Source organism: Mixophyes fleayi, chromosome 11 (genome assembly GCF_038048845.1).
Source record: "Mixophyes fleayi isolate aMixFle1 chromosome 11, aMixFle1.hap1, whole genome shotgun sequence".
Classification (NCBI taxonomy): domain Eukaryota; kingdom Metazoa; phylum Chordata; class Amphibia; order Anura; family Limnodynastidae; genus Mixophyes; species Mixophyes fleayi.
The window spans coordinates 89,353,727-89,379,984 of NC_134412.1; the positions used below are offsets into that span (position 1 = coordinate 89,353,727).

Sequence of the window (26,258 nt, forward strand, 5' to 3'; positions counted from 1 at the left end):
CCACACTTATTAATTATTGAATTGAGGTGTTTCAATCAGACCTGTTGCCAGAGGTGTATAAAATCAAGCACCTAGCCTTGCAGTCTCCATTTGCAAACATTTGTGATACGATATGAGTTCTGAAGAGCTCGGGGGCTTAAAGCAGAGTATTGTGATCGGATACCACCTTTGCATTTAGATGGTTTGTGAAATTCCATCCCTGCTGGATATTCCACGGTCAACTTTAATCAAGCTGTTATCACTGCTAAAGGGGGAGTAACTCCATATTAAAGAATACGTATGTGAATATGTCATTACAGTCCTTGTTGGTGTAATGGTCAAGCATCCGAATACTTTTGTCCATATAGTGTATATCAAAGCCTCTTTTGTGGAACTAAACAATCCTGAAATATCCAGTATCTATGTTGCACTAAATCGGCCGAGCATGCCATGTGTCCCATCTCTGACAGTAGAGGTCTTGAAACTACTTAAAGGAAGATTATTAATTTTTTATTTTTGTATCTTGCTTTACTGGAGTAGTTCATGGGCCAAAATCGTGAGTTATTGACTTGGTCTCCTAATTATCAGTTGCTTTGTAGAGGTTAGATATCTGTTCTGTTTCAGTGAACATGTCTAATTTAAGCTTTTTGTCCCTTTATCCTTCAAGCCCACTTTAAACAATATTCAGATCAAAAGTAGAGGGAGCACAATGTATATATTTCAATCTTAAAGTGGTCTGCAAAAATGATCGTTTGTAAATGAGTATACATAGTAAAATATAATTCATATCTCTATTTGAAATATTCAAGTATAAACTTTGACTTGAGAATAAAATTCATCATACAGAACAAGTTCAGTTGTACACATTCTGAGTAACCAACCACACGTGGTCATACGGTCATCACAAGTTGAAGCACGAGACTGCTTCATCTCGGAATCTATGAATCTTTGGCCACCTGAATTTTCCATTCTGGATGATTAAATCTTGAATTTGTACTCCAAAGTCTGCTCAATGTAAAAACAACAGTACTGTAACACTGGTAGGTAATATCCAAGACCAGCTAACTCTAGTAAAGCTAGAGACTGCTGGACTTGAGGAAAGGATCTAAGCTGCAGTAAGCATGAGTTTAATAGGCTTGATCTAAGGTTAAAAGACACAAATAGAATGTCATTTTCAACTCCATGAAAGCCTACAAAATTGGTTATCTCGTCAGCTGAGTAGTAACAGGAAAAAAATAATAAAAAATACTACTATATAGTGTAGCTCATGTCCCCTGGTGTTGCGCGTGACAAATCTTTGTCCGATGAGTATGAGGGGGCGTTCTGTCTGGAATGTATTCCTCAGCCCACAGGCCTTTGCTCAGCCTCCTCCTATGGATAGGAAAATTCAAGAGCTTTCACATTTTGTTTGAAACTACTCAAGTCTACTGTGGCCGCCGGTGTCTCCTGGGCTCTCAGTATTGGTTGCTACACTGCATAAGGGTGTGCAGGATAAAGTAAGCATCGATTTTATGTGAAAAGAGTGAATTCTTTGAAATGTCACTGGATATTACTTTTTTCCGCCAGGAGAGCTGTCTGGTTACGGCCTTGGGTGACTGATCTGCAATAAAAAAAAAAATAGATTGTTCACACTTCCTTTTGAAAGGCACCTTTTGTTTTTAGTGATGAGCTTGATTCTTGCTGCAAGACCAGGTGTTTTCAGTCCTTCTCTTGGGAGCACACGGTCCTGGGAGGCCGTATTCTAGGCAGTATAGTGCTAGCGTTCTTGAGTAACAGTTTTGTTCCTGAAGGGTTAAGGAAAGGAGGCCTGAATCCTGTGGATGGCAAGATTGTAAAGTATGCAGAGTCCTGGACACCTGCTACTCAGGATTGCCGAATCCACGACAAGATCTAATTCCACTTGGTACCTAGAGAAGATAATTTTGTAAAGTCCCGGTTTCCGTCGTCTCCAGTGGAATGGGAGGCATCAAACATGGCAGATTTTGCTAAAAACAGAAGTGTGTTCTCCTGTGCCTTCGGCTTTTATTCTAAGCTTTTCCTGGTTGAAAGATCATGTGAGGGGGTTCCCGAACCATCTGTTTGCGGCAGCTCAACCTGTTCATTTACACAAGGTATTTCTGAATGGAATTTATTGTCCATTCTCCGTGCTATACAGAAGGAGAGATTACTTTACCTCCATAGATGTACTGGACACTTATTTCTACATTCCTATAACAGTTCAGCATCACAGATTGTTTCAAGTTTTTGTGTTTATTACGGTCCGTATTCTGTCTATCAGTAGGAAACCTTGTTGTGGTCAAAACAGTAATGCAATATTATGCACAAAGACTCTCAAGGCAATGGCTATATGGTCACAATGCCAGTGTATATTACTTTATTGGACTATTGACACCGGTCAATCGCTTATCCACAAATTGGCTCAAAGCATAGTACTTATTTAAAAACATACTTAAATACTAAATACAAAATTTGAATGCTTAAAAAACAAATAGAAGTTTTTCACATTAAAAATTCTGTGGTGGGTTTTGGCTTCTGGCTGGCTGGAGCCTGCGTAGTCCAATTACAACTTTAGATTGTTCGCTCCTTTGAGCAGGGCTCTCCTACCTTCTGTTTCCATCACTTTTAACTGCGCTCTCCAGTTACTCAGCTCACCCCCTCTCGGTCCCTCTGCCCTCTGTCTCCTCTCGCTTCTCTCCGCTCCCCTCAGTGACTCTCAACCTGTCATCCGTGCCCACCCTCTTGGGCCATAGTTACCTGCCTGTACTCACTTTTCCCCTCCCTCTCTTTCATGCTGTGCCTGAGCCCCCAGAGTTATAGTGCTTACTGTTACTTGTACTGTGCTGTTTCACCTTGTACTGTGCCATTGTTTGTCCTTGTATGGCGCTACGGATACTTTGTGGCGCCCTATAAATAAAAATTAATAATAATAACTTAGTTGCCTGCACACACGGGCATATCAAAGGCTGAGGGACGCAAATGGTAAAATTATATCTCTTATGTGATACTGCTGGTGGAAGTGGAATACACATTCTGTGTGCTTGATTTTTGATTTCTTAGTCCAGATGCATTGGGCAGACTTGTTTTGTAAACGAGGATGCCACAGTAGAGCGCTCTAGTCAGAAGTTTTAAATCCTTTGTATATCTCAAACACGTTTCCCACCCAGGGATATTGCAAGTCTGCTTCTTTGGTGACTGATTCCAAGGTTGAAGATCATAGGGTCTCTCTCACAACCAGAGTGGTTTGTGCTCACAAGATTCCAGTTTCACAAGATAAGGTGTTTGCTTACAGAATTAGTGAAGGGGACATGGCTGTAATGACAGATACCTACATGTAAATATTCTAGAGATGTGCCCAAGTGACTTGCGACTCACCATTTTGTTCTCTTATGGAATGGGAGCTTTTCTGACCGTAATTGATTTCATAAACTGACAAGGCAGGACTATATTGGTAGTGTTGGAGGTCTTGTGCTAGGCAGAAGATCATTTGATAACTTTGCGTTTTAAATGGCAGGCCTGGGCACCAGCGCAGCTGATTATCTCCGCAGATGTCCAACCCATCCGGGAGAAGGGGCTTTACATGAAGAAATTTTCCAGTTATTGGTCCGGAAGTATGGTCTTCCCCAAATAGATTTGATAAGTCGGTGCACAAATTTAGCGAAGTTCTGCTCCCCTAACAGAGAACCATGGTGGAAGGAGTTAGACGCTCTGTCCGGTACCATGGAATTTCCTCCTGGAATAGGTGTTCACTCATTTCCCGTACCATATGGCTGATAAAAAGTGGAAGTCATAGCTGTTCTTCCATTTTTGCCTTGTCGGTTGGTTTTAGTAGCTTGGGGGGAATGCTTCTGGAACAGCCTTGGCCTCCACCACATCAGTCAGATCTTCTGCACCAAGGACTAATTCTTCATCACATCTGGGTGTCCTGTCTTTCTTGACGTGGAGATTGAGCGTTTGCTGCTGAGATGCAAGGGAGTCTCTGACAATCTGATTGAGATGTTTCTTCAACCTTGAATTAGTCTTTCTCTATATACTATAGGATTTGGAAGAGATTCACCCTATGGTGCAAACCTAAACTGGTTGATCCTGCTTTTGCTAGCACTCCATATATTCTTGATCTTTTTCAGGATGGCTTCGACAAGGTCCTTCCTCTCAATTCCATGAAGGTTCATGTGTCTGGTGTATGACTTCCTTCTTTCTATATTTTATTTTGCTTTTTTCAAAACATTAAAACCAATTTGTCCAAGTATCAAGTATTTCTTGGCACATTGGGATCTCAACATTGTTCTGGTTTGTCCCTAACATCTGAGCTTACTGAGCCTTTACAAGACCAAGGCCCAATTAATCATCCAAATCTTGAAGGGCCGTCATTTAGAGGCATGGAGATTGAGCAGTTGCTGTTGTGACGTAAGGGCATCTCGGATAATATGATTGACATAATCCTACGTGAGGATTTATGATGCAAAGGGCACTTTTTGAATCTATATGGAAAAAATGGTGTTCAGGACTAATCCATCCTTCTTGCCTAAAGTGGTATCCACCTTCCATTTACATCACGAGGGGCTACGGTATCCCAACATCACCTTATAGAGGCACAAGGAGAAATCTATGATGTTACATCGCCATGGAGAACCCATGCAACCGTTCCAGAGGCACTCCAAAAACAAATGAATTACCTCTTGGTGTTTACTACTATCCTTTTGATTTGCAGCAACATAGAAAATTTAATTAGAAGGCAAATAAAAACCGCTTGGCCCATCTAGGCTGCCCATTTTTTTTAACCTATGGTAACTTTAAACCATATTTGATCCTTCGTTCTTTGTAAGGATATCCTTCCGTCTATCCCAAGCATGTTTAAATTGCTCTGCTGTATTATCCTCTACCACCTCTGATGGGAGGCTATTCTACTTATCCACTACCCTTTCTGAAAAGTAATTTTCCTCTGAACCTACTTCCCCCCCAGTGTCAGTACATGTCCTTTGTGTTCTAATATTTCTCTTCATTTGAAGAATGTTTCCCTCCTGTAAGTTGTTGAAACCCTTGATATATTTGAACATTTCCATCATGTTCCCCTTTTCCCTTCTGTACTCCAAACTATACATAAGATCATTTAGTCTTTCTGGGTAAGTTTTGTGCTGTAGGCCATGCGCCATTTTAGTTGCCCTTTGTACAGTCTGTAATGTATTTATATCCTTCTGGAGATATGGCCTCCAGAACTGAACACAGTATGCTAGATGAGGCCGTACCAATGTAGACTTTGGGGACCAGATCACTGCTGGACTATACAAGGGATTGTTGCAGCGGATGGAGGATTACCGCAGAAACGTCTCAATAGTGGTCATCTTCCAACCGTATTCTCCAACATGACCAATGATCATCCAATTACTTTATTATTGGCATCATGGTAGGTTGGGGGAACACTGACACTGCAATACTGTAGTGTGTGGTGTCAGGCAGACAATGGTGGTATTTATTCAAATCCAATAGATCAGTGCAGCAGACTTTTGGAAGGAGAGAAGGAAAAAAAATGTGATTTTATTAACAATTACGTTATGTATGACATACATGTTGCTGCTGGAGATACCTTGTACTACTCTACATAATGGATATTCCAGGTACTAATGCCCTCAAATTCTCTAAATGTTTTTTCCATGTAACATTGATTACTTAGAGCTCAAAATATGTATTTCACATAATAACAATTTAGTGTTAACTTTAATTATGACCCCTTTTTTTTTTTATAAGACTCCATAACATGCTGTTCAAACCACAGATGATATCCAACTTGTTGGTCAAAGTTGGCAAAAGCCACACATCAACATTTAAAACTATATTTTACTAATAATGTTGTTATTTAAAATGACAGGTATTTTATTCTGCATATGTTTAACTTATTGAACTCCACCTCAAAATACTTTACTAAGCAGGGCTGTCTAAATTGGTGAGAATGATCCAACAGATACAGGGATTCCTTCTGTTTTGGCCAATCCTAATAAGGATTATTCACTAAGTATTTTAAAGGCTCTTTTTGGAAGGAGCAGAGTGCCATTGTTTGCATCTTTTAATTTGTACTGACCTACGACATTCAGTAAATATCAACATGAACAGTGATTTTAAGCAAATCTGGTCATTGGTCATCCAAACCATATCCCACACATTTATACCGGTAAAGATATTATAAACGCTGATGCCCAATGACTTCATTGTCAACATCAAACACTTGGATACAAATGTCTAGTGGACATACCAATGGTGGGCACTCCCCCTGAAAACTGAGTGCCCTGCCTGGAGATGTGTTCTTATCACTAACCCAGTGGCAATGTCTGACAGCTCAGTCACCCCCCTAAATGAAGGAGAGGGTTCATAGCTACCATGCAAACGCAGGATCCAATGGTATGGTGCATGGGATTTGCAGTTGAGCAGTAACTGATTGTTTTCATGGCAATAACATCTCCCTAATGTTCCTCTGTTGGACTCAAATCCCCTATTCCAATTTATATATCTGTACACTCAGAGATTTAGGTGTCTCTCAGAATCACCTAACCTGGTGTGCCTTATGCCATGTATTTCACGGACTTTCTGTTGTCTGGTACTGCGACTGCAAAATAAATGAGAAACGAAGGGGACAGACAGTGTTGCACAGAGTGAAACGGGACATGTTTAACATTGTCAAAACCAGAGAATAAATAAGACCGTGTTCGATTAATCCCATATTATACATGGTACCAGCTGCATGGCAATATAATTGCCCTATATGTATATAAAACAAAATGACAATTGTGGTCAACGCTTATCCTTAACACTGCATATCTGTGTGTATCGAGCAAAATTAAAACATGAGGTATTGGTTCATTTATTGATCAAAACATTAAGCCAGCATCCAGGATACCTCATTCTATGCAGGTCCTACTGTAAAAGGACCTGTAGTTGCGCCTCACATGCGCACGCTATCCTCTTATTCTGTTCTCAGATACACTTGTTATAAAACTCACACTTTTATGCACTTTTCCTTACACAATGTTGCCTTACTCAGTCTTTTGACCACACTAAATAACACTTAAACTTTACAGAATTATGTATCCAACAACCACTGTATCTCAGCAGTACTTCACAGTATATATTTGTTACAAATAACCAATACTCACAACATATGTATATATTTAAATCAAAGTATTTTACTGTAAACACAGAAAAGCTTGTATTCACAGTTCACACATATATCATAACACTGTTCAACATAACATAGTATATCAATATAAAATTATCCCTAGGTTCACCACCTTTGTTCATTACACTATCCTTGCTTTACATATGTATCATTAAAAAGAATTAGTATTTATAATATTGATGCAACTATCACAGATATCATACAATAGCTACACAGTTATATGTTTATAAATAGTTAAATCCACATTACAAACACATAGCTTTATATATATATATATATATATATATATATATATATATATATATATCTCAATATCAATATATATCAATGATACTTATCAAATCCTTGTATCCTGGATTCAATTCTTTATCTGCAATGTAGGGAATGTTCATGTAGTATAGAATCCTTTCCTGTAGTATAGTGTATTTTCTGTAGTGCATTGTATCCCTATATAATATATATTCTCTGTAGTGTAGTGTGTGTCCCTAGTGTAGTGTAGGACAGTGCTCGTTGTTCAGAGGCAGGCAGCAGAGAGAGGGCATGGGGGAGTCCCGCATCTGGCTTTTATAGACCAGACCCGGAAACTCCCAGCCTTTCCAGCAGCAATGTGTGTGGTGATTCACAACACACACATGAATTTGTGTGTCCATGGGGATGATGTCATCACCCCTGGCGGTTCTCCACACTGTGGGGTTCTGCTATGTAACTGCATGCACGGTTGCAGTGTGGCCGTGCACCATAGGTACTGCGCATGCGCACAGTTGTAGTATGTACATGTGCTCGTCACGCACGCACACACCGCGGCTCCCCCCTTCACACCTACACTGACCTATATGCTTCAAACACCATTAGAATGCAGTTAAAATCAGATGCACTTACCTCCCAGGTATAAGGGGTTTACATCTAGCAAGGGCTGGCTTGTGAGCCACACCTAAATGTGCCTTAAATAGGCTTGATGGACAGCTGCTAAAACAACATGGGGCAATATTATAAACATAATATAGCAATATTATAAATTAAAACAGGAATACCTGCTTGGTTCACTTTGTGACAATTTGTATATGTTTCTTTAAGCCATGCTATAAACTCCGTAGGTACAAGAAATACTTATTCATTGTACTTCTGGGCGGTTATAAATACAACCGCTGTGTGTTGTCCTTCAGTGCATTGAGCGATGAGGATGATAAATGTTTAAACAATGCTCACTATGTTTTAGCAAACACTGGACAGACAAAAACACAGCAGGCAGCGTTTATGGACCATCTGCATTTACTAAAAATAACTGAGTGTTGTTAAAGTAATTATATTAATGTATTGATCATTATTTCACTCATGCTTAAGCTGGGTACACACTGCACTGTTTTCATCCAATAATCGGCTCAAACAGCCGACATACGACCGCTCGTTTAAAAGTCGGGTCAGTGTGTGCAGTGACACGCTGGTCGAAAGTCTGCCCAAATGGATGATTGTCGCCTCATTTGGTTGGTTGTACCATTTAATCATCATCATTTATTTATATAGTGCCTCTAATTACGCAGCGCTGTACAGAGAACTCATTCACAACAGTCCCTGCCCCATTGGAGCTTACAGTCTAAATTCCCTAATATAGACACACACTGACAGACAGGGAGACAGACAAAGAGGGAGAGACTAGGGTTAATTTTGATAGCAGCCAATTAACCTACCAGTATGTTTTTGGAGTGTGGGAGGAAACCCGAGGACCCGGAGGAAACCCACGCAAACACAGGGAGAACATACAAACTCCACACAGATAAGGCCATGGTCGGTCCAATCTCGTTTCCGCTGTGCAGTGTGTATAAACTTCCGACCGATCCACAACAGTGAGTACGAAACTACAGTCATTGCTCACCACAACATGGCTGTAAAAAGTCGCTATAGGAACGTCCGCTCTTCCCTTTGTCGTCCTAAACAAGGCTAGTGTGTATGCAGTCCATGGACCGAGCGATCGGATCATCGATCGCATGTAAAATCGCTCTGCATAAAAAGTTGGTCGAAATTTCTGTAGTGTGTACCCAGCTTTACAGTGACTTGAGCTAAGTAGAGAAAAATGTGATATAATGGAAATATTCCAATAAACAGTGTAGAACGTTTTACCCATCTTTAGTGGCTAGTATACAAAGCTGACCTGCCCTGCCCTGCCCCATTCCTGGTTGCTAGTATATAAAGGTAACCTACACATTTTTGGTGGCTAGAATATAATGGTCAAGCATGCAAGGCAGGGGAATTTCCCAGCTATTCTGCTGGCCTTATTTGCTGTTTTAACTATTATTTAAGCTCTGGACATAATTTAGTTAAGGTATTGTGGGGTATTACACCATAATTTCATAGGATAACTCCCCTCCGTGACAATTGGGGGTGTTATGATGATGTAATTAGGATCATCACTCCCTCCTGCAGTGCAAATGCCGTGATTCACATCATTGGGGGCATTGCCATAATGACACAAATTGCCTAAAATGACATTATTATGTAATTAAGCAGATCGGGCAGTATCTGGAAGGGTGGTCCACCCTTCTGGGAGAACTCGCCAATATTCCTGAGTCTCCCAGACGTTCCGGGAGAGTAGGAAAGTATGCAATACACTATAGACATGTATATCACTGCCTGAAAATAGGTAGCTTTAGGCAATGTCAACATTTTTATTAAATGCCATAGGCATTTGTTTTTGGAACACCAGGGGGTAAATGTATCAAGCTGAGAGTTTTTCGGCGGGTTTAAAAAGTGGAGATGTTGCCTATAGCAACCAATCAGATTCTAGCTGTCATTTTGTAGACTGTACTAAATAAATGATTATTAGAATCTGAGCTTGATACATTTACCCCCATGTCTAGATGCAAGAAAAAAAGTAGCGGTTTATTTGCATTTTATTCAGATGGTCAATACTGTTTATTGCAAAGCATATCTGAAGCGTCAAAGCACTTCAAATGTGCTCCAAAAACTGTCTGTCAGGACACACCCTTAAAACATATATAACCAAACTAAGGGAATCATATACAGCACCAGTCACCTTGTCTGTTTATTATTACATTTTAATGCACTGTAGTTGTCCACTATAAGCCCCTTTTCCACACAGTGACATCAATGAGTGTCCAGTGACGCATATTATGGCTGTAAATGCCCTATAAACTAATCTCCAACCAATCAGCTGGAGGTAACTGCGTCATTTCCGACATTTGCGCGCGCTCTCCGACGCTGCCAGCAGCGTTTCCGAAGTTCCACGAAGATTGCCGAGCGGGTCCGAGCTCTCCACCCCCAACAGCAGGAATAGCGTCGCCGGAGTTTGCCGAACGTTCACGAAGATTCTCGAGCGGGGTTCCCGAGCTCTCTCCCCAGCAGCAGGAATACCGTTGCCGGAGTTTTCCGAGTGGTTCCCGAAGTTCCTCGGGCGTGTTCCCGTGCTCCATCACTACCGTTGCCGGAGATTGCCGAAGTTCCTCGGGCGTGTTCCCGAGCTCCAGGACTACCGTTGGCGGAGATTGCCGAGCGGTTCCGAGCTCTCTCCCCAACTGCAGGAATAGCGTTGCCGGAGTTTGCCGAGTGGTTCCGAAGCTCCTCGGGCGTGTTCCCGAGCTCCAGGACTACCGTTGGCGGAGATTGCCGAGTGGCTGGTTACGAGTGATTCCGAAGCTGCGCAGTAGCAGTAGGGGCGCCCGAAGAGCTCAGTGTTTCCGCTGCCGGGCTCAGTCTGAGAGCTGTACAGCCGGCCTAGTACTCAGCAGTGTCCCCGGCCTGTGAGCACACCGCTGTCACCGGATAGAGCCCCGGCCGCGGTCTGGCCTGTACGTGAAGCACAGGGAAGAAGGGACGGAGGGAGGCCGGGAGCTTCCCCCGGTGCGGGACACAGGGAGAGCCGGAGGTGGGTGAGGGAGGCCCGCGGGGGGAATCCAGCACGATGATCAAACTCTTCTCCTTGAAGCAGCAGAAGAAGGAGGAGGAATCTGCCGGCGGCACCAAGGGGAGCAGCAAGAAGGCGTCAGCCGCTCAGCTTCGCATCCAGAAAGGTGAGAGCAGGGCCTGGTGCGGCCATAGCGCGCCGCCACTGGGGGGCGCTGCCGCCCTCCACATTCCCCCCCTCACCCCTCCTGAGGTCTGGGGAGGGTCTGCCTGGAGACCCCCCCAACCTCTACCTCTCCAGCTGTGACAGGGACTGGAAGTCCCAGCATGCCTTGCCAGCCCTATGCTGGGACTTGTAGTTCCACAACAGCTTGAGAGGCACAGGTTGCCCCCAACCTCCCCCCTTAGACTATCATTACATGCTCAGTGGGGATGCAGTTTTGTTTATGCAGAATTTGTGCTAGTCATGGTCTCTATGTGCATCATACTTGCCACAGCCTGGACATTGGTGTCATCCATATTGCCGGAATGGTGATATTGGGGACATGGATGTCTCTGAGAGACTATGTTGAATGGCTGCTCTGGTCTGTGGCACGCTATGTAAGTAATACCCCAGGCACCTTTCCCTCTCAAAAAGTTGTAACATGGTGCGGCCATTGTGTTGCAACCCACCCCCTAGTCCATGTTTAGGCTGAGTACACACTACAGAAAATTTCTCCTGATGCAATACAATGACTGAAAGGGCCGATCAACATGTCAATTCATGCGTACACACTATATATACGTTTTGCAAGATTTACTTTCAGATCTGTGCTCTTCATCTGTCATAACCATCGGTTGAAAAGATCGTGACTCTGTAAACTCTATTGGATCTGGAGCGTACACACTGCCCAATTGCAGCAACATCGTTTGTTCTATCCGTGAACAAGATTTTTTATTTGTTTATAAAATCAAATGATATGATGTGCTGTGCTTTGGACGGTAATCGTTGAACGTGTGAGTGTACACACTAATGCGCTATGGGGCCAAACTCATTTATCATCTCATTGGCCCAATAATCGGGTAAAAGCCCTGCAGTGTGTATCCAGCCTTAGGCAAACTGCGACTCTCAATCGGCTATACTGTCACAACGTCCTAAGTGACCTGTTGTCTACCTATGTCTTAAAATGTCCTCTTCAGTTATGCACAGTGTAGACAGCTGGTTTGTGGGCAGCACTAATATTTATCTTGTGAATTCACCCAGTGACATCAGTGAGCCATGAAACAAATATTCTCTTACATTTTTAATATATTCCCAGTTTACGTTGGCATTTAAGAACAGTGCTGAAATGGAGGTCCCCTACCAATGATGCCACCCAAAGATATAAACTTGCCTTTTCCCCTGTCAGTGATGTTAGTTTATATGCCAGTGTTGGGCAGCACAGTAGGGGCTGCTCATTATCCTAACCTCTGACTACTTGGTCAAATCAATGAGAAGACCTCATTGACTGTGGACTAACCTACAGCATAAATGCACTGTGCTTTCTCTGTGGCATCAGACCAACAGGGAATATGCCCCAAGAGATCTGCCTATGACCTCTTGTAGCTCACCCATTTACCCAACACTATATGATGCCACTGAGGGCTGGTGTAGGGGTGACTGCTTGTTCGTCTGTGCTATTGCTATCACTGTGACACTGACGGGACTAAATGGCCTCCTACAATAGTGGTAAGGTTACTAGTCGGTGGTTCGATGACCCAAGTCATTGTGCAATGGTCCAATCTACTTACTTTTCTAATCATAAATAATATATTCAGTTTAATAGAACTGATGGGCCGGTTAACCAAGATGGTCACCCAGTGAAATTTTGCTGGCATATCAAAAGATGAAACTGGAATTTTATAAACCGCTTTGTGATACATTCGGTGTCCCCGATAAGAAGTAGCTGACTTTTCTAAATTTCCTGATACCGTTTGTTGCTCTTTAGTGAACAGCACTGGTTTGCTTCCATTTGAATTCACAATTGACCCCTTCATTTAGTCACCTAGACAAGCACCCTTCCTGGCCTCTCACATTCCTTAACTCCCAATGTAAATCGCTTGCACACATGCAAAAAAACCTAATTCCAAATTACACTGCAACCTCAGCAGCATGTGATTGTAATAATTATACCTTTCCTTTTTTTTTTTATTTCCGTCAGTGACAGAATCTTTTTTTTTTGAGCCACGAAAAGTTGCTAAAAAAAAAACAGGTCCCGTTTTCTTTTTTTTATTTTTTTTTTATACTGAAATTATCATAAGAGTTGAAGATTAATTTCCAAGAAGTCCTAGAAAGTGTAAGAGCCTGGTCAGTGAAAGCATTTATCAACTGCTTCCTCTCCCAGCATGTTCATAGTTGGAAGTACGAGAATCATGAAAATTGCATTGTCAAATTCTATAGGACCAGAACGTGATGGGTATAGGGTGCTGGCATAGCCTTAAATATATGCTGACTATAGTTGGTGTACACACCTCTACAGACTTTAAATGTAAGCTCAGGACGAACCTTGTTAAACTTTTTTTTTAGTTGTCGATGATTAAGAAATCTGACATTTTTAGAAAATGACTTTTCCACGTGCAAAAGTTATTTGCATGCAACAAATAGCAGAGAAGTCGGATATTTTTGAACGAATGAACCGTACTCTGGATATGGAAACGCCTGCTGGTGACATCCGCCACCTTAGTACTTTGAAATGACCTGAAGTGTCTCGAAATTGTCTTGTAGGTGTCCACAAAGACCACCAATATGATCCAGATCTATCTGATGTGATCCTATAATTACCAAGTCAGACCGTGCTAATAGTTCTATGTCAGATCCAGCCTTTAGCTAGATCACCAATTTGCTGGATGTTTTGTATTTGACTACTAATATCACCATCATCATCACCATTTATTTATATAGCGCCACTAATTCCGCAGCGCTGTACAGAGAACTCGCTCACATCATTCCCTGCCCCATTGGAGCTTACAGTCTAAATTACATAATATAGACACACACATAGAAGACAGACAGAGAGAGACTAGGGTCAATTTTTTAGCAACCAATTAACCTACAATTATGTTTTTGGAATGTGGGAGGAAACCGGAGCATCCGGAGGAAACCCACTCGAACACGGGGAGAACATACAAATATACGTGTATGCTAAATCTGTATGTATGGCTTCGGGCGTCAGGTCTTGGGGGTGATGGAGAAAGCTTTTGTTTCCATTTCGGATGCACCTATAATACGGTGCACAGAGTAACTATGTACACCATAAGATAAAACACTCTAGATGTGCTTTAAGTCGGACAACCGGCATACATAAGCTGAAGTCTACCTGTGAGTGCCTGAACCACTCGAACTGAAGGGTCATTACAGCGCACAGGAACAAATTAGCATATAACTTAACGAGGTGCTGATATAGTTCCTCTTTGTGTGATTGGAGCCAATGTTTAAAAAAGAAGGGGGGAAAAATTTTTTAAAACGTTCACAAACATGTTTGTCTGTGGCATTAACTATAATCTCATCTGCAGTGTTGTATTAAATTGCTAGTACTTGGGAACAGTGACATAGTACAATAAACACAGCATTTATATGGCCGGTGTCTGTTTTCCAGATATTACCGAACTGAATTTGCCGAAAACATGTGAAATAGAGTTCTCAGACCATGACGACCTTCTTAATTTCAAACTAGTCATCTGCCCCGATGAGGTAAGTGTCTCTAATGATCATTTATGTTCCCTAAAGAGAGCTTGGATATAGGGAATTTCTATTACTATCTGCAAAAAGCACATTAGCAAGTTTTTATAGGTGGAAGATTAATAAATCTGACTTTCTGGGGGAGGTTCAGTTGCTGGCGGTGTGCGGACATTGCGGTAGAAATCTCTTCTCATTTCGCACGGAAAAATGAGCAGAGATTTCTGTCAACTGTCCACCGCGAGGTGTCGAGGGGACGTTTCTGGAGACACCTCGTGGCTTATTGATTTCCCCCCTTTGAGCTCATAGGGTGAATTATTGAAACCAATTCATAAAAATGTATGATGCAGTTAATCTCTGTATCCAGGAAAAGCTCTGATTGAATATACAATTCCTTCAACTGAACTGGTTTAATAAAATATATATATATATATATATATATATATTATTAGTGAGATCCATTGTTATCCTTGAAACTGCTTTTTTTCACAGTGCTGTTTTTGTTGTATGACCGCTATAATCCTGTCCACACTCTCACAGGTTCATAGCTGCTAACGCCCTCTACGATTATCCTTTATTTTTTTGTAAATCCTTTATTAAAGGTCTATAATTAACAGTCAATTGCGAGCAAATGTATAGAACATAACCTCAGATAAACAGGAGCACACTGAGATCACATTGTTCAACAGGGGAAAACGGCAGCAATAAAGTAATGTGAGTGAAAGAGAACTAGTTCTACTGGCCTAATATAAGTATATGGGGAGGGTGGATGGCGTAGCTAACGGTAAGTTGGAGAGGTCAGTGGGTATTTAATAAAGCACTAACGTATTACATAGCGCTGTACATTGATGGGAGCATAATACAACGTCCTGAAACAGAAGTATATAATATGCATTTAATATTTTTTATTCTATTTAAAAAGAGCTTTCCATACGTAGGATCTCACCACCACCCATTATATAGGGAGCTAAAAATAAAAATGGACTCACATTGGTTTTCAGTCAGATATGTGTGTGAGATAGGGCAAGTGACGTACTGACGCCCTCGCAATAATACAAAGTATTAAGGTGTGTATGAGGGAGCATTTCAATCACTGTCAATATAAAAGAGATAAGTCTGTTTATGCGGTGACTAGTTGATTACCTCAATGTTTCCTTTTTAAAATACTTTATTTTTTAATTCCTTTTTTTTAAACCAGTATTTGTCAAACTTTTCCAACTAAAAATAATATTCTGCAAACTAAAAAATAAACAATACCCTTCAAAGTAAAAACATTGAACCAGAGAAGGAAATGTGCTATGTGAAGAGAACATGACGCTTTAAGTGACCTGTTCTGTCCCCATGTGTAATGTAGTTGAGCTCTGCAGTGTTGTAACATCATTGCAGAGAAGCCAGAGCTATGGTCCCTGATAAAATGGCGGCAGCGCTGACTAACTGCCGGTTGTCATGGTGATCCGATGAACTCCCTGTCCGGCACCCATGTAGAAAATCTGTGTTTGTCTGGGTATAAAGTGCATTGTTGGTGAAATCTGTGACAATGTTTAATTTATCCAGTTTGGATGTATCCAGCTAACTGTATACTCACTCAAGGCCGTTATATTTGCTAATTTAATGTGGGATATTCAAAAGAAAGAAGATTTAAATCTGTAAGTGATTCAGAAAGTCTAGGCATGAAGTATCCCTGTTACTACCTTTTTGAATGTTTATTTTTATTCTGTTTTCTGTGGTGGTAGAAAGAAATGCTTATAGTGCATCTGTCAGTTACTGTGGTGGCGGCCATTTTGTGTGCTGACTCGGTAATCATGAGAATGCTTCCTATTCCCAGGCAGCCAGTGATGTCACCGGTTCCTTGTGAGTTGATAGGCTGGCGCCTTGGGATTATGGGTGCCCTTTAATGTGTGTGCAGGAGGTCGGCCTCACTCTCGCATGACACATTCACTATGGCTGAAGGCTTTTCACCTATTGGATGAGGCGGCTGCCGCGTCTCAGAGCTGCCCCGCTTGCAGGAACCTCACTGTTCTGGTATATGGGCATTGTAGCGCTGGTAGATTGGCAGCTCGTACTTACATGCCCTGGAACTGTTTTTATCAATAAAAATTACTTTTAAGTCGAAAGTAATGTTACTAAACATATTCCTTATAACCATTTTTGTTTAACAGCTTACCTCAAGTATCAACTCGGCTTTAACTGATTCAGTTGAATGTGATAAGTTGTGTGTGAATAAATAGGCCTTTCTTTTTGTAGCCTATATTAATAAATAGTAAATATTTCTGTAAAACATTCAAAGCCTAAGGATAAAAGAAAACATTTTGCTTCCTTTTTGTCACATAATAAACCTGTAGCCAGTGCCTCTTTGTTTCCCACCAGAGTGATTTTGGAGAGAGATTTGCTCCCTACAGACTTTTCACTTATTTCCAAACCACTATTAAGCACTAACCGGTCCGTTTGGATCCTGGTTTGACTGGCTAGTTAAAGGGTGGTCTCAAACATCGCAGTATGAACACAATAATATCTGGTGCAGCTTATTTAAAGGGAGTTAGTGATAGGTGAGCTCTTGCCTAAAATATCTGCGGGCGGTCTTGAATAGGTTAAATTGGGAATGCCATTCTCAGCCAGTCACCACACGCTACAGTAAGAGGGCAGAAGGACTATGAGATAGGGGGTGACCTGGGGTACTCCCATGTCTGAGGATTGCTATGTTCAGAGGTTGCTACAAATGAACTTAGTCCTAGAATGAAAACTCCCTCTGCCTCTCACACTTGGCTTTATGTAATGGGATTTTATAACACTGATTAAAACTTTAATGTCCGTAACCCAGTGTGGGGTCTGAGAGTAGAGAAGGGGCAGCGTTGTCTGAGCACTATTACATGATGGCATCAAATGAGAACATTCGATAATCTCTTCCCCAAGCGACAGAGGCTAATATTCTATCAATACCAGTAGTTTGTTGCTTCATCTGTTTTCCCTAACACTTTATAGCACATACATAAAGATGATCTACAGGTAACTCCACATAGGACAAATCCCATTAACAGAGTATCAATGTATTTAAAATACAATTTCTTGTAGCCATTTCTGTTGGTGGCAATGGAGGAATCTTCCTGATGTATCCTGAATTCTGCATTATTGTGACTCCGCCTGGTTACATAATACGTGATCTGTTAATACATTTAGAGATCTATGTTAAATAGGGTTGAACTCGCTTTTAATTTTTCGTCTGCGTCCTTCTGTCACAGTCAATCCAGAGCTTTAATCTGTCTCTATCTGTGTTGCTGACTCATGTTTGGTTTTTTTGTTTGTTAAAGGGCTTTTACAAGGGTGGAAAATTTGTCTTCAGTTTTAAGGTGAGTTATATAACATTCTTACCTGTGTGTTAGTGACTGTACATATACTGTACCAATGATGATGATTGCAAAGCAGATGTGCGGGATACTGGGGTGTATGTCAGATCTCCAGCCATGTTGCTCATTATCCTTGCAAAGATGTTTTTTCTGGATACACAATACAGAGATTACAGCAGTAAATGGCTCTCGCTGATATAATACATGGCTGGAGATGACCCTCATGAGAAGCCATGACTGAGCATGGACATAGTATACATCTGTGGGGTGACAGGGAATGTCCACCTAGACGGATTCAGTTAGCCCTGTGGTGCCGACGGATATTGCCTCGATATGTGGCTGTGCACCTTGCTGGTTAATATGGTATTCCTCGCATCTCTGTGGGACATGTTACGGGATGCAGGTTGCCTTTTTTTAATATTTAATTTCTAAAATGTTGTATTTTGTGGAGACCACTGACAAGGGTTATCCTGCATCAAATAGTGATCGTGCCTGGGGAGACCTCGTCTTACACCTCCCTTGTATTGAAAGCAGTTTTCTAGAGAATTCTGGAGCACAGGGCTCATTAACAGTCGGAAAATGATCGAAACATTTGACAGCAGATAAGAACCACTTGTCCCATCTAGTCTGCTCATTGTTTAACCTATGGTAACCTCCAACCTTATTTGATCCTTAGTTCTTTGTAAGGGTATCCTTATGTCTGTCCCAAGCATGTCTACATTTTTCTACTGTATCAGCCTCTACCACATCTGATGGGAGGCTATTCCACTTATCCACTACCCTTTCTGTGAAGTAGTTTTCCTCAGATATCCTCTGAACCTACACCCCCAGTGTCAGTACATGTCCTCGTGTTCTAATACTTCTCTTCCCCCCCCCCCAGTGTCAGTACATGTCCTCGTGTTCTAATACTTCTCTTCCCCCCCCCCCAGTGTCAGTACATGTCCTCGTGTTCTAATACTTCTCTTCCCCCCAGTGTCAGTACATGTCCTCGTGTTCTAATACTTCTCTCCCCCCCCCAGTGTCAGTACATGTCCTCGTGTTCTAATACTTCTCTTCCCCCCCAGTGTCAGTACATGTCCTCGTGTTCTAATACTTCAGTTCCCCCCCAGTGTCAGTACATGTCCTCGTGTTCTAATACTTCTCTTCCCTCCAGTGTCAGTGCATGTCCTCGTGTTCTAATACTTCTCTTCCCCCCAGTGTCAGTGCATGTCCTCGTGTTCTAATACTTCTCTTCCCCCCAGTGTCAGTGCATGTCCTCGTGTTCTAATACTTCTCTTCCCCCCAGTGTCAGTACATGTCCTCGTGTTCTAATACTTCTCTTCCCCCCAGTGTCAGTGCATGTCCTCGTGTTCTAATACTTCTCTTCCCCCCCAGTGTCAGTACATGTCCTCGTGTTCTAATACTTCTCTTCCCCCCAGTGTCAGTACATGTCCTCGTGTTCTAATACTTCTCTTCCCCCCAGTGTCAGTGCATGTCCTCGTGTTCTAATACTTCTCTTCCCCCCAGTGTCAGTGCATGTCCTCGTGTTCTAATACTTCTCTTCCCTCCAGTGTCAGTGCATGTCCTCGTGTTCTAATACTTCTCTTCCCCCCAGTGTCAGTGCATGTCCTCGTGTTCTAATACTTCTCTTCCCCCCAGTGTCAGTGCATGTCCTCGTGTTCTAATACTTCTCTTCCCTCCAGTGTCAGTGCATGTCCTCGTGTTCTAATACTTCTCTTCCCTCCAGTGTCAGTGCATGTCCTCGTGTTCTAATACTTCTCTTCCCCCCAGTGTCAGTGCATGTCCTCGTGTTCTAATACTTCTCTTCCCCCCAGTGTCAGTGCATGTCCTCGTGTTCTAATACTTCTCTTCCCTCCAGTGTCAGTGCATGTCCTCGTGTTCTAATACTTCTCTTCCCCCCAGTGTCAGTGCATGTCCTCGTGTTCTAATACTTCTCTTCCCCCCAGTGTCAGTACATGTCCTCGTGTTCTAATACTTCTCTTCCCTGCAGTGTCAGTACATGTCCTCGTGTTCTAATACTTCTCTTCCCCCCAGTGTCAGTGCATGTCCTCGTGTTCTAATACTTCTCTTCCCCCCCAGTGTCAGTGCATGTCCTCGTGTTCTAATACTTCTCTTCCTTTGATTGTTTCCCTCCTGTACCCTGTTATAATCCTTGATATATTTCATTATTGCACATACAGACTTATCACAGTCGCCTTCTAACAGCAATTTTAACATCCGTACGATTATTATTGGGAGCTTTGGTTATCACATGTGCAAATATCGCTGTTTTTGGTTAAGAATCCATGAAAAGCTGTTTTTTCTTATTTCTTTTGTTGTCGAATATTATTAGTCTATAAGATGTTTAGATCAGCAAAGATTTATTTGGTTGTCAGAATGAGAACGTAAAATCCCACCAGAAAAGCTGACTGTTCTGTCCTGGGCTCCAGGGGTGTAATTCCTCCATTCATATTGCCTGTTACATTATCACCAGCTTGTGTGTACGTATGTGATAGGCTGGTTGTTCTGTGGGTAATACATTTACCTCATGCAAAATGGCTGCTCACAGTTCAGTGGTTGTAATATATTTGCAATGTGTTTTTCTACAGGTGGGACAAGGCTACCCTCATGATCCACCAAAAGTGAAGTGTGAGACAATGGTATATCATCCAAATATAGACCTAGAGGGTAATGTCTGCCTCAATATTTTAAGGTATGTATGTTATCCAGAATTTAGTTCAGACCTTGACATACAGTCCTGTTATTTAATCATGGTTCAGAGGTCATGTATCTTATGACACCATATATTAATCAGTGGAACTAACCTAGTTGGTGACCTTGTCACTGGATCCAGCCTTCTCTGGTGTCTTGTTAGATCTACCAACACATTTCTTTCATGACACAATTAAAATACTGTCATAAAATCAAAATCCCAATGTAATATGTGTCTTGAAAGCCAACGTGAATTAAAGCTAATTTGTTAAATAACTAACAATTGATGTATAGTTCACGTGTAATCCAAAAGGCACGTGTTCAACTTTCTGTATTTTAACTTGTGACTCCTAAATTATTGTAGCACATCCAGTCCAGCGTTGTGATAGATTTTGGACTCCTCACACATTAATTTAATACCAGCTAATCAAAAAGGATCAGCAGGCAATAAATAGGGGGGTATCATCATTTGAAACGGGGGACTTCCTTCTTTCAAACAAGGGTGCCCCAGCTTTCTAAGGGCCGTGGATAGGAAGGTCAAGCTTCTAAAATATCCTCCCCCTATCCCTGGCATTTCCCACTGACTTTAGTGGACTGTGCGAGCGCACACGTTTCTGATGGAACAAAGAAGCATTTCCTCTGTCAGTATCTGCAAATCCACAGTGGGAAGTGATCTATGGTTGTTTTTTTAACCCCTTGAATGCAGAGCATGAGTGGGACTAGGCCTTAGCACTTTAGGGGGTTATTTAGAGCATGAGTTCCACTTGTCTTTGGCCCTCAAGGGGTTAAAGGGACAGTAGCCTCTAAGTGTTTCTTTGCTTAGTTCTGCAATGTATGTGCTTGGGATGACCCCAAACTGAGTTAACTCTGATGTCATCACTTCTGATGACATCACGCATATCATTGCCACTAAGCCACGCCCTCAAGCTATTGTGATAGCATGGATGGGAGAGTGCTGAATGAATGGCTGCTCCCTGCCTTCTCCCATTACATGCCCAGTTCTGGGTTCCCACCGTAGCTCTGGTAGCAGAGATGACGCAATGGCCTCTGGAATAGGTTGTGATTTGGGGGGGTATAGAGAAGCAAAGAGCTGCTTGTCTCCAGTAGTGTAAAAACAAACCCAATCCATACACACACAGAATTGCACTTACTAGTAGAAGTAGTAAGAGGTACATGTAAGAAAACAAATTCTTATATTTTGGGCAGGATTTCCTCTGACGTCCCCTATGCGTACACTACCTTACAGCTGATCTATGGCAGTGTTACACTAAGTGGTCACTTTAGAACACTGCCGTTTCCTGGTCAGAATACTCTGAACTTGCCCTAAGGGCATTTAATAGATCTTATAGTATAATCTACTTCTATAAGCTTAGTGTTCATTTATCATTCTTCAGTTTGGATCTAGACTTGCGTATATGTAAATTAGCCCTACATAGCCTGTGTTTGTATTTTCGTGATATTATTTCTGTGGACGTGGTAACATTGAAATATCTTCTGTTTACACAGAGAGGACTGGAAGCCTGTACTCACAATAAACTCTATAATATATGGCCTGCAGTATCTTTTCTTGGTAAGTATGGAACCATAATCGAATGATAGATTTCCTTGTGTTGTGTAAAATATAACATTGTAATGTATTTGGGGGTAAAATAAATGACTTGTATGTTGCTAACATAGCGTACGTTGGGTGGTGCCATCTTGCGGCACGCTGATGTTACTGTAACGTTTGTAGTGATTAACTCTTTTGCCCGCTAGGAGCCAAACCCGGAAGACCCGTTAAATAAAGAAGCTGCAGAAGTTCTTCAGAACAACAGACGCCTGTTTGAACAGAACGTGCAGCGCTCTATGCGGGGCGGTTACATAGGATCCACCTACTTTGAGCGCTGCCTGAAATAGAACTACGCAGCTTTGAGTGCAAAACCCGCCACCCATCCGACCCACCTTTCTACCCTCATCCTTCCATGTTCCCCTCTCGTTGCCTCATTTATCGCGCCTTCATCCAACCGGCCCCCTCCTTAAACCCCCCCCCTTACCCCCCGCACAAAATCTGGGCTGAGCTCACCATGTGGACAGACCTATGCAAGGTCCTGCATCTCTCGGCCCCGCTGCTATCCCATTGTATTGGGAGGGAGCACTGTGTGTGCCCGTATAACAGTACCACCCGGCTCTTCAATACCTCACCTCGCTCTCCCTTCTCTAATAGAGCATCTATTTACCCTTAGGTTAATAAATATTTTGTGTCCTTTGTTCTCCCACATTTTGTCTGCTTTTGTTTTGCCATCAAGAAGAATGATGAACTCTGACTGAGATAGTTTGTACTTCCAATATATATATTTTCCCACATAACTCCACCCACCATAAGTCATTTCAACATTTTTGGTGGCCTTAAAGTATTGTTTTCTATTTTTGTTTTTTTTATTTCTTTAATTTATTTTTTATTTTGATTGTTTTTTGTTTTTTTCACTACCCCTTGTTGCTCCCTTACATCATCATTTTATTAAAAGACGAAAAAGAACACAGTCCCATTTAACAAGTGTTTTTTGTTTGGTTTTTTTGGTCTGTGTTGACTTGTCCATTTCAGTGGTAATTAAGCTGTTTCTAGTTGTGATTGGAAATGGTGCAGACATTCGCTTCTCTTTGGGGGGGGGACTTATTAAGCTGCTCTCCATTGCCTGGGAAAACTTTCATTACAGCAAAACGGCATATAGACCCCCCAATACTGTTTACTTGAGGCCTTCTTAAAGGGGTCTTGGTGGGTATGTACTTCCAAAAGCTCAGCTGAGTGGCAGATCTTTGTTCTGGGATAGAGAGATAGAGTGTGAATAAGAACTGTCCATTTTATGTCCCCTGTGTATTTATCTGTCATTACTCCACATAACACCTCCCCCCTCCTTTTGTGTGGGATCAAGGCTTCTTTAAGTGCACGTATTTATTAATGAATGGCTTTGTCTGGTTTACACAAGCTAGACGAATAACAGGCTCTTCAGACCTGACTTACATTTTCAACGTACCATGGGAGGATTGTTCCGGTGATCCTGGGTGGCGCGGGGCTCTGTACTCAACCGGGTTAAAAGGACCCTATCAGTTTAAACAGGTTTTTAAGGCCGCGATCTCTCCGGCCCTTCTTTGTGACAGCCATGTTGCCCTACGCCCTGATAACGTACTTTAGTGTGCTGGGGCCAAAAGGCACTCTTTCAGTTTCAGAACCTCATTCACAAAACGTGGCACCTTTTTTTTTTTTTTTTGGTTCATGCAAAATGACGATTACTGTGCAGTAATGGAGACCTGTGTCTTGTGAATGAGACTCTTAGAGTCCACTTATTGACGTGTATGGTTTTAAATAATAAAACAAAAAGACAAAAAATAAATAAAATGTAAACCTGATCCTGTGGCCTCTGCTTGTTTTTTAATGTGTGTTGTGTTGTCGGAGGGGGAAGTCTGTGTGTGCGGGTAGTATCGGGAGCAGCCTGGAGTGTAGGCAGCAGAGCGCGTGTGATTGGTCGTGTGTGCAGAGGCCTGCTTGCTGTGGTTTGTGTGGCATTGTGGAGAAACCTGCTTGTTTGTGAAGAATTCTGGATTAAGGTTCATTGTTCTACTTATACGAATGTGAAGGAAGCACTAAAAATATATTTACAGTGCAGATATTTTAATTTGGCTGTGATATAAGATGACCCACACACTGTACAATACTGGTATCCCACCTGAACACTGAGAAACGGGGCTACTATCCAGAATGTCAGCGTATGGTGTCTGTTGGCGCTTTTGGAACCTGACCCCACACACAGGTTAATAATTGTCCATCTACCACACTTTACAACTTACCTGATGTTCTGATTTGATGACTGATTATTATACTAGTTGTAGGGCAACTTGCACCGATAAATTGTTCATTGGCTGATATTTCAGTGTACACCCAGCTTTAGAAAGATTGTATTCTCCTTAGAATTAGCTGCATTCCTGCAGGAATTTACCCTAATGTATTGCAATAAACCATCAGACCCTGATTACACAATTAGCAAATAAAGTCAGATATGCCAATAAAGTGGAAGACCCTTGGATGTGTGTTAGTGTTTCACTATTAAAATGACTAGGTGTGCTGTATTCCAAGAGGTAACAAAGAACCCCAGTAATAGAGGCTAAGAATGTACCAGCCCGGGATGTGGGTCATGGAGAACGTCATCTGCCCCAAACGCACAAATCCACAACACAATGGCTGCAGTAGAATTTTTTTTTTAAATGACTGACATGAAGTGCTGACTCAACTGCAATCTTATGACCTGAAATGAGCAGTTCATACAGAGTTGGGCAAAAGATCAGTTACTTAATCCAAGTCTTTAAAGAGGAATGTGTCCAATTACTTCTGAGCCAATGTGCGGGACTGACCAGCAGGTACGGGAAGCATTGCTGTAAAATGAGTTGCTTAATCTATAAATTGCAACAGTTTTCAAAGAGAGTGCATTTTATCTCAAAGGTATTTATAAAAAATACGGGGGTGCTGTCCATCACAACCCATAACATTTTAAATGGCATTTTTCTATTGCACTTTAGACTGAAAGCAAACACCTCTATCACCGTGGGCAACGCTATATGTGTTTAATAAAACTTGTATGTATTTGCCTTTATAAGTAGTGCTCTCAAACACACAACATTAAAATTAGCTGCAGACCCTGCCCCCCTCGCACACAGACACTTGTTTCTCAACGTGTCACACACTTGCCCAGGGCCGGTGCTAGGGTCCATGGCGCCCTAGGCATTTTGAAAAAATCGGCGCCAGCGCCCCCCTCACCCCGTCTTTCCTTACCTTGTCACACCGCCGCCTCTCTGCTCCGTCTCTTCCCCTCCACTCACTGACACTAGTAAGTGGAGGGGAGGAGACGGAGCAGAGAGGCGGCAGTGGTGAGCAATAGCCTCTCCCCCCTCCCCCGTGCATCTGAATGCTGTGCGGCGGCCGTGACAGGTATGGTCAGCGGTCGCTGCACAGTTTTAAAGTAATTTACATTCTTGTGGCGCCCTCCAGAGCCTGGCGCCCTAGGCAAGTGCCTAACCTTGCCTAATGGGAGCGCCGGGCCAGCACTTGCCCTTTGACACCGCAACTTTGTGTTTCTTCAACATTGGGACACACGTCTGTATCTATTTAATACTTTATGATTGTCATCTAGTTTCACAAAGTTTTGCAAATTGAAAAACAAAGTGTAATTCAGAACCACTTTAGTCTGATCAAGACAGACGTACTCAAATCAACAACAAAGTTCCCTATACAAATAAATGCCTTCCATGGTTTATACGTTACCACTTAGGAAAAATGTGTTGATTTCTTTTCCTGACTGATATTGTATAAAGCACAACACAAATTCAAATTGGTTTAAGTGTATTAAAAACCAATCTAAAGGACTACTGAACCCCCAAAATGTAAGTTTTCAGATATGACATATTGAGGTACTTTATATTGTTCAGGATTAACCTGGCAAAAAGTAAAGTATCGCCCATAAGTGATCCTCGATGGTCCCTTCTACCCCCCCCCCCTCTCAAGAGA

The 26,258-nt window shown here is 42.0% G+C and overlaps 1 protein-coding gene across 1 annotated transcript; it reads left to right on the forward strand.

Annotated features, from left to right (window-relative positions):
- Positions 1-10,717: 10,717 nt before the first annotated feature.
- Positions 10,718-24,109, forward strand: UBE2M (ubiquitin conjugating enzyme E2 M). Its single transcript, XM_075190172.1, has 6 exons — positions 10,718-11,166; positions 14,614-14,708; positions 17,999-18,037; positions 20,623-20,726; positions 22,232-22,295; positions 22,481-24,109. Exons 1-6 carry the CDS (start codon positions 11,058-11,060, stop codon positions 22,619-22,621), a joined length of 552 nt encoding a protein of 183 aa, XP_075046273.1. The 5' UTR covers positions 10,718-11,057; the 3' UTR covers positions 22,622-24,109.
- Positions 24,110-26,258: the final 2,149 nt, after the last annotated feature.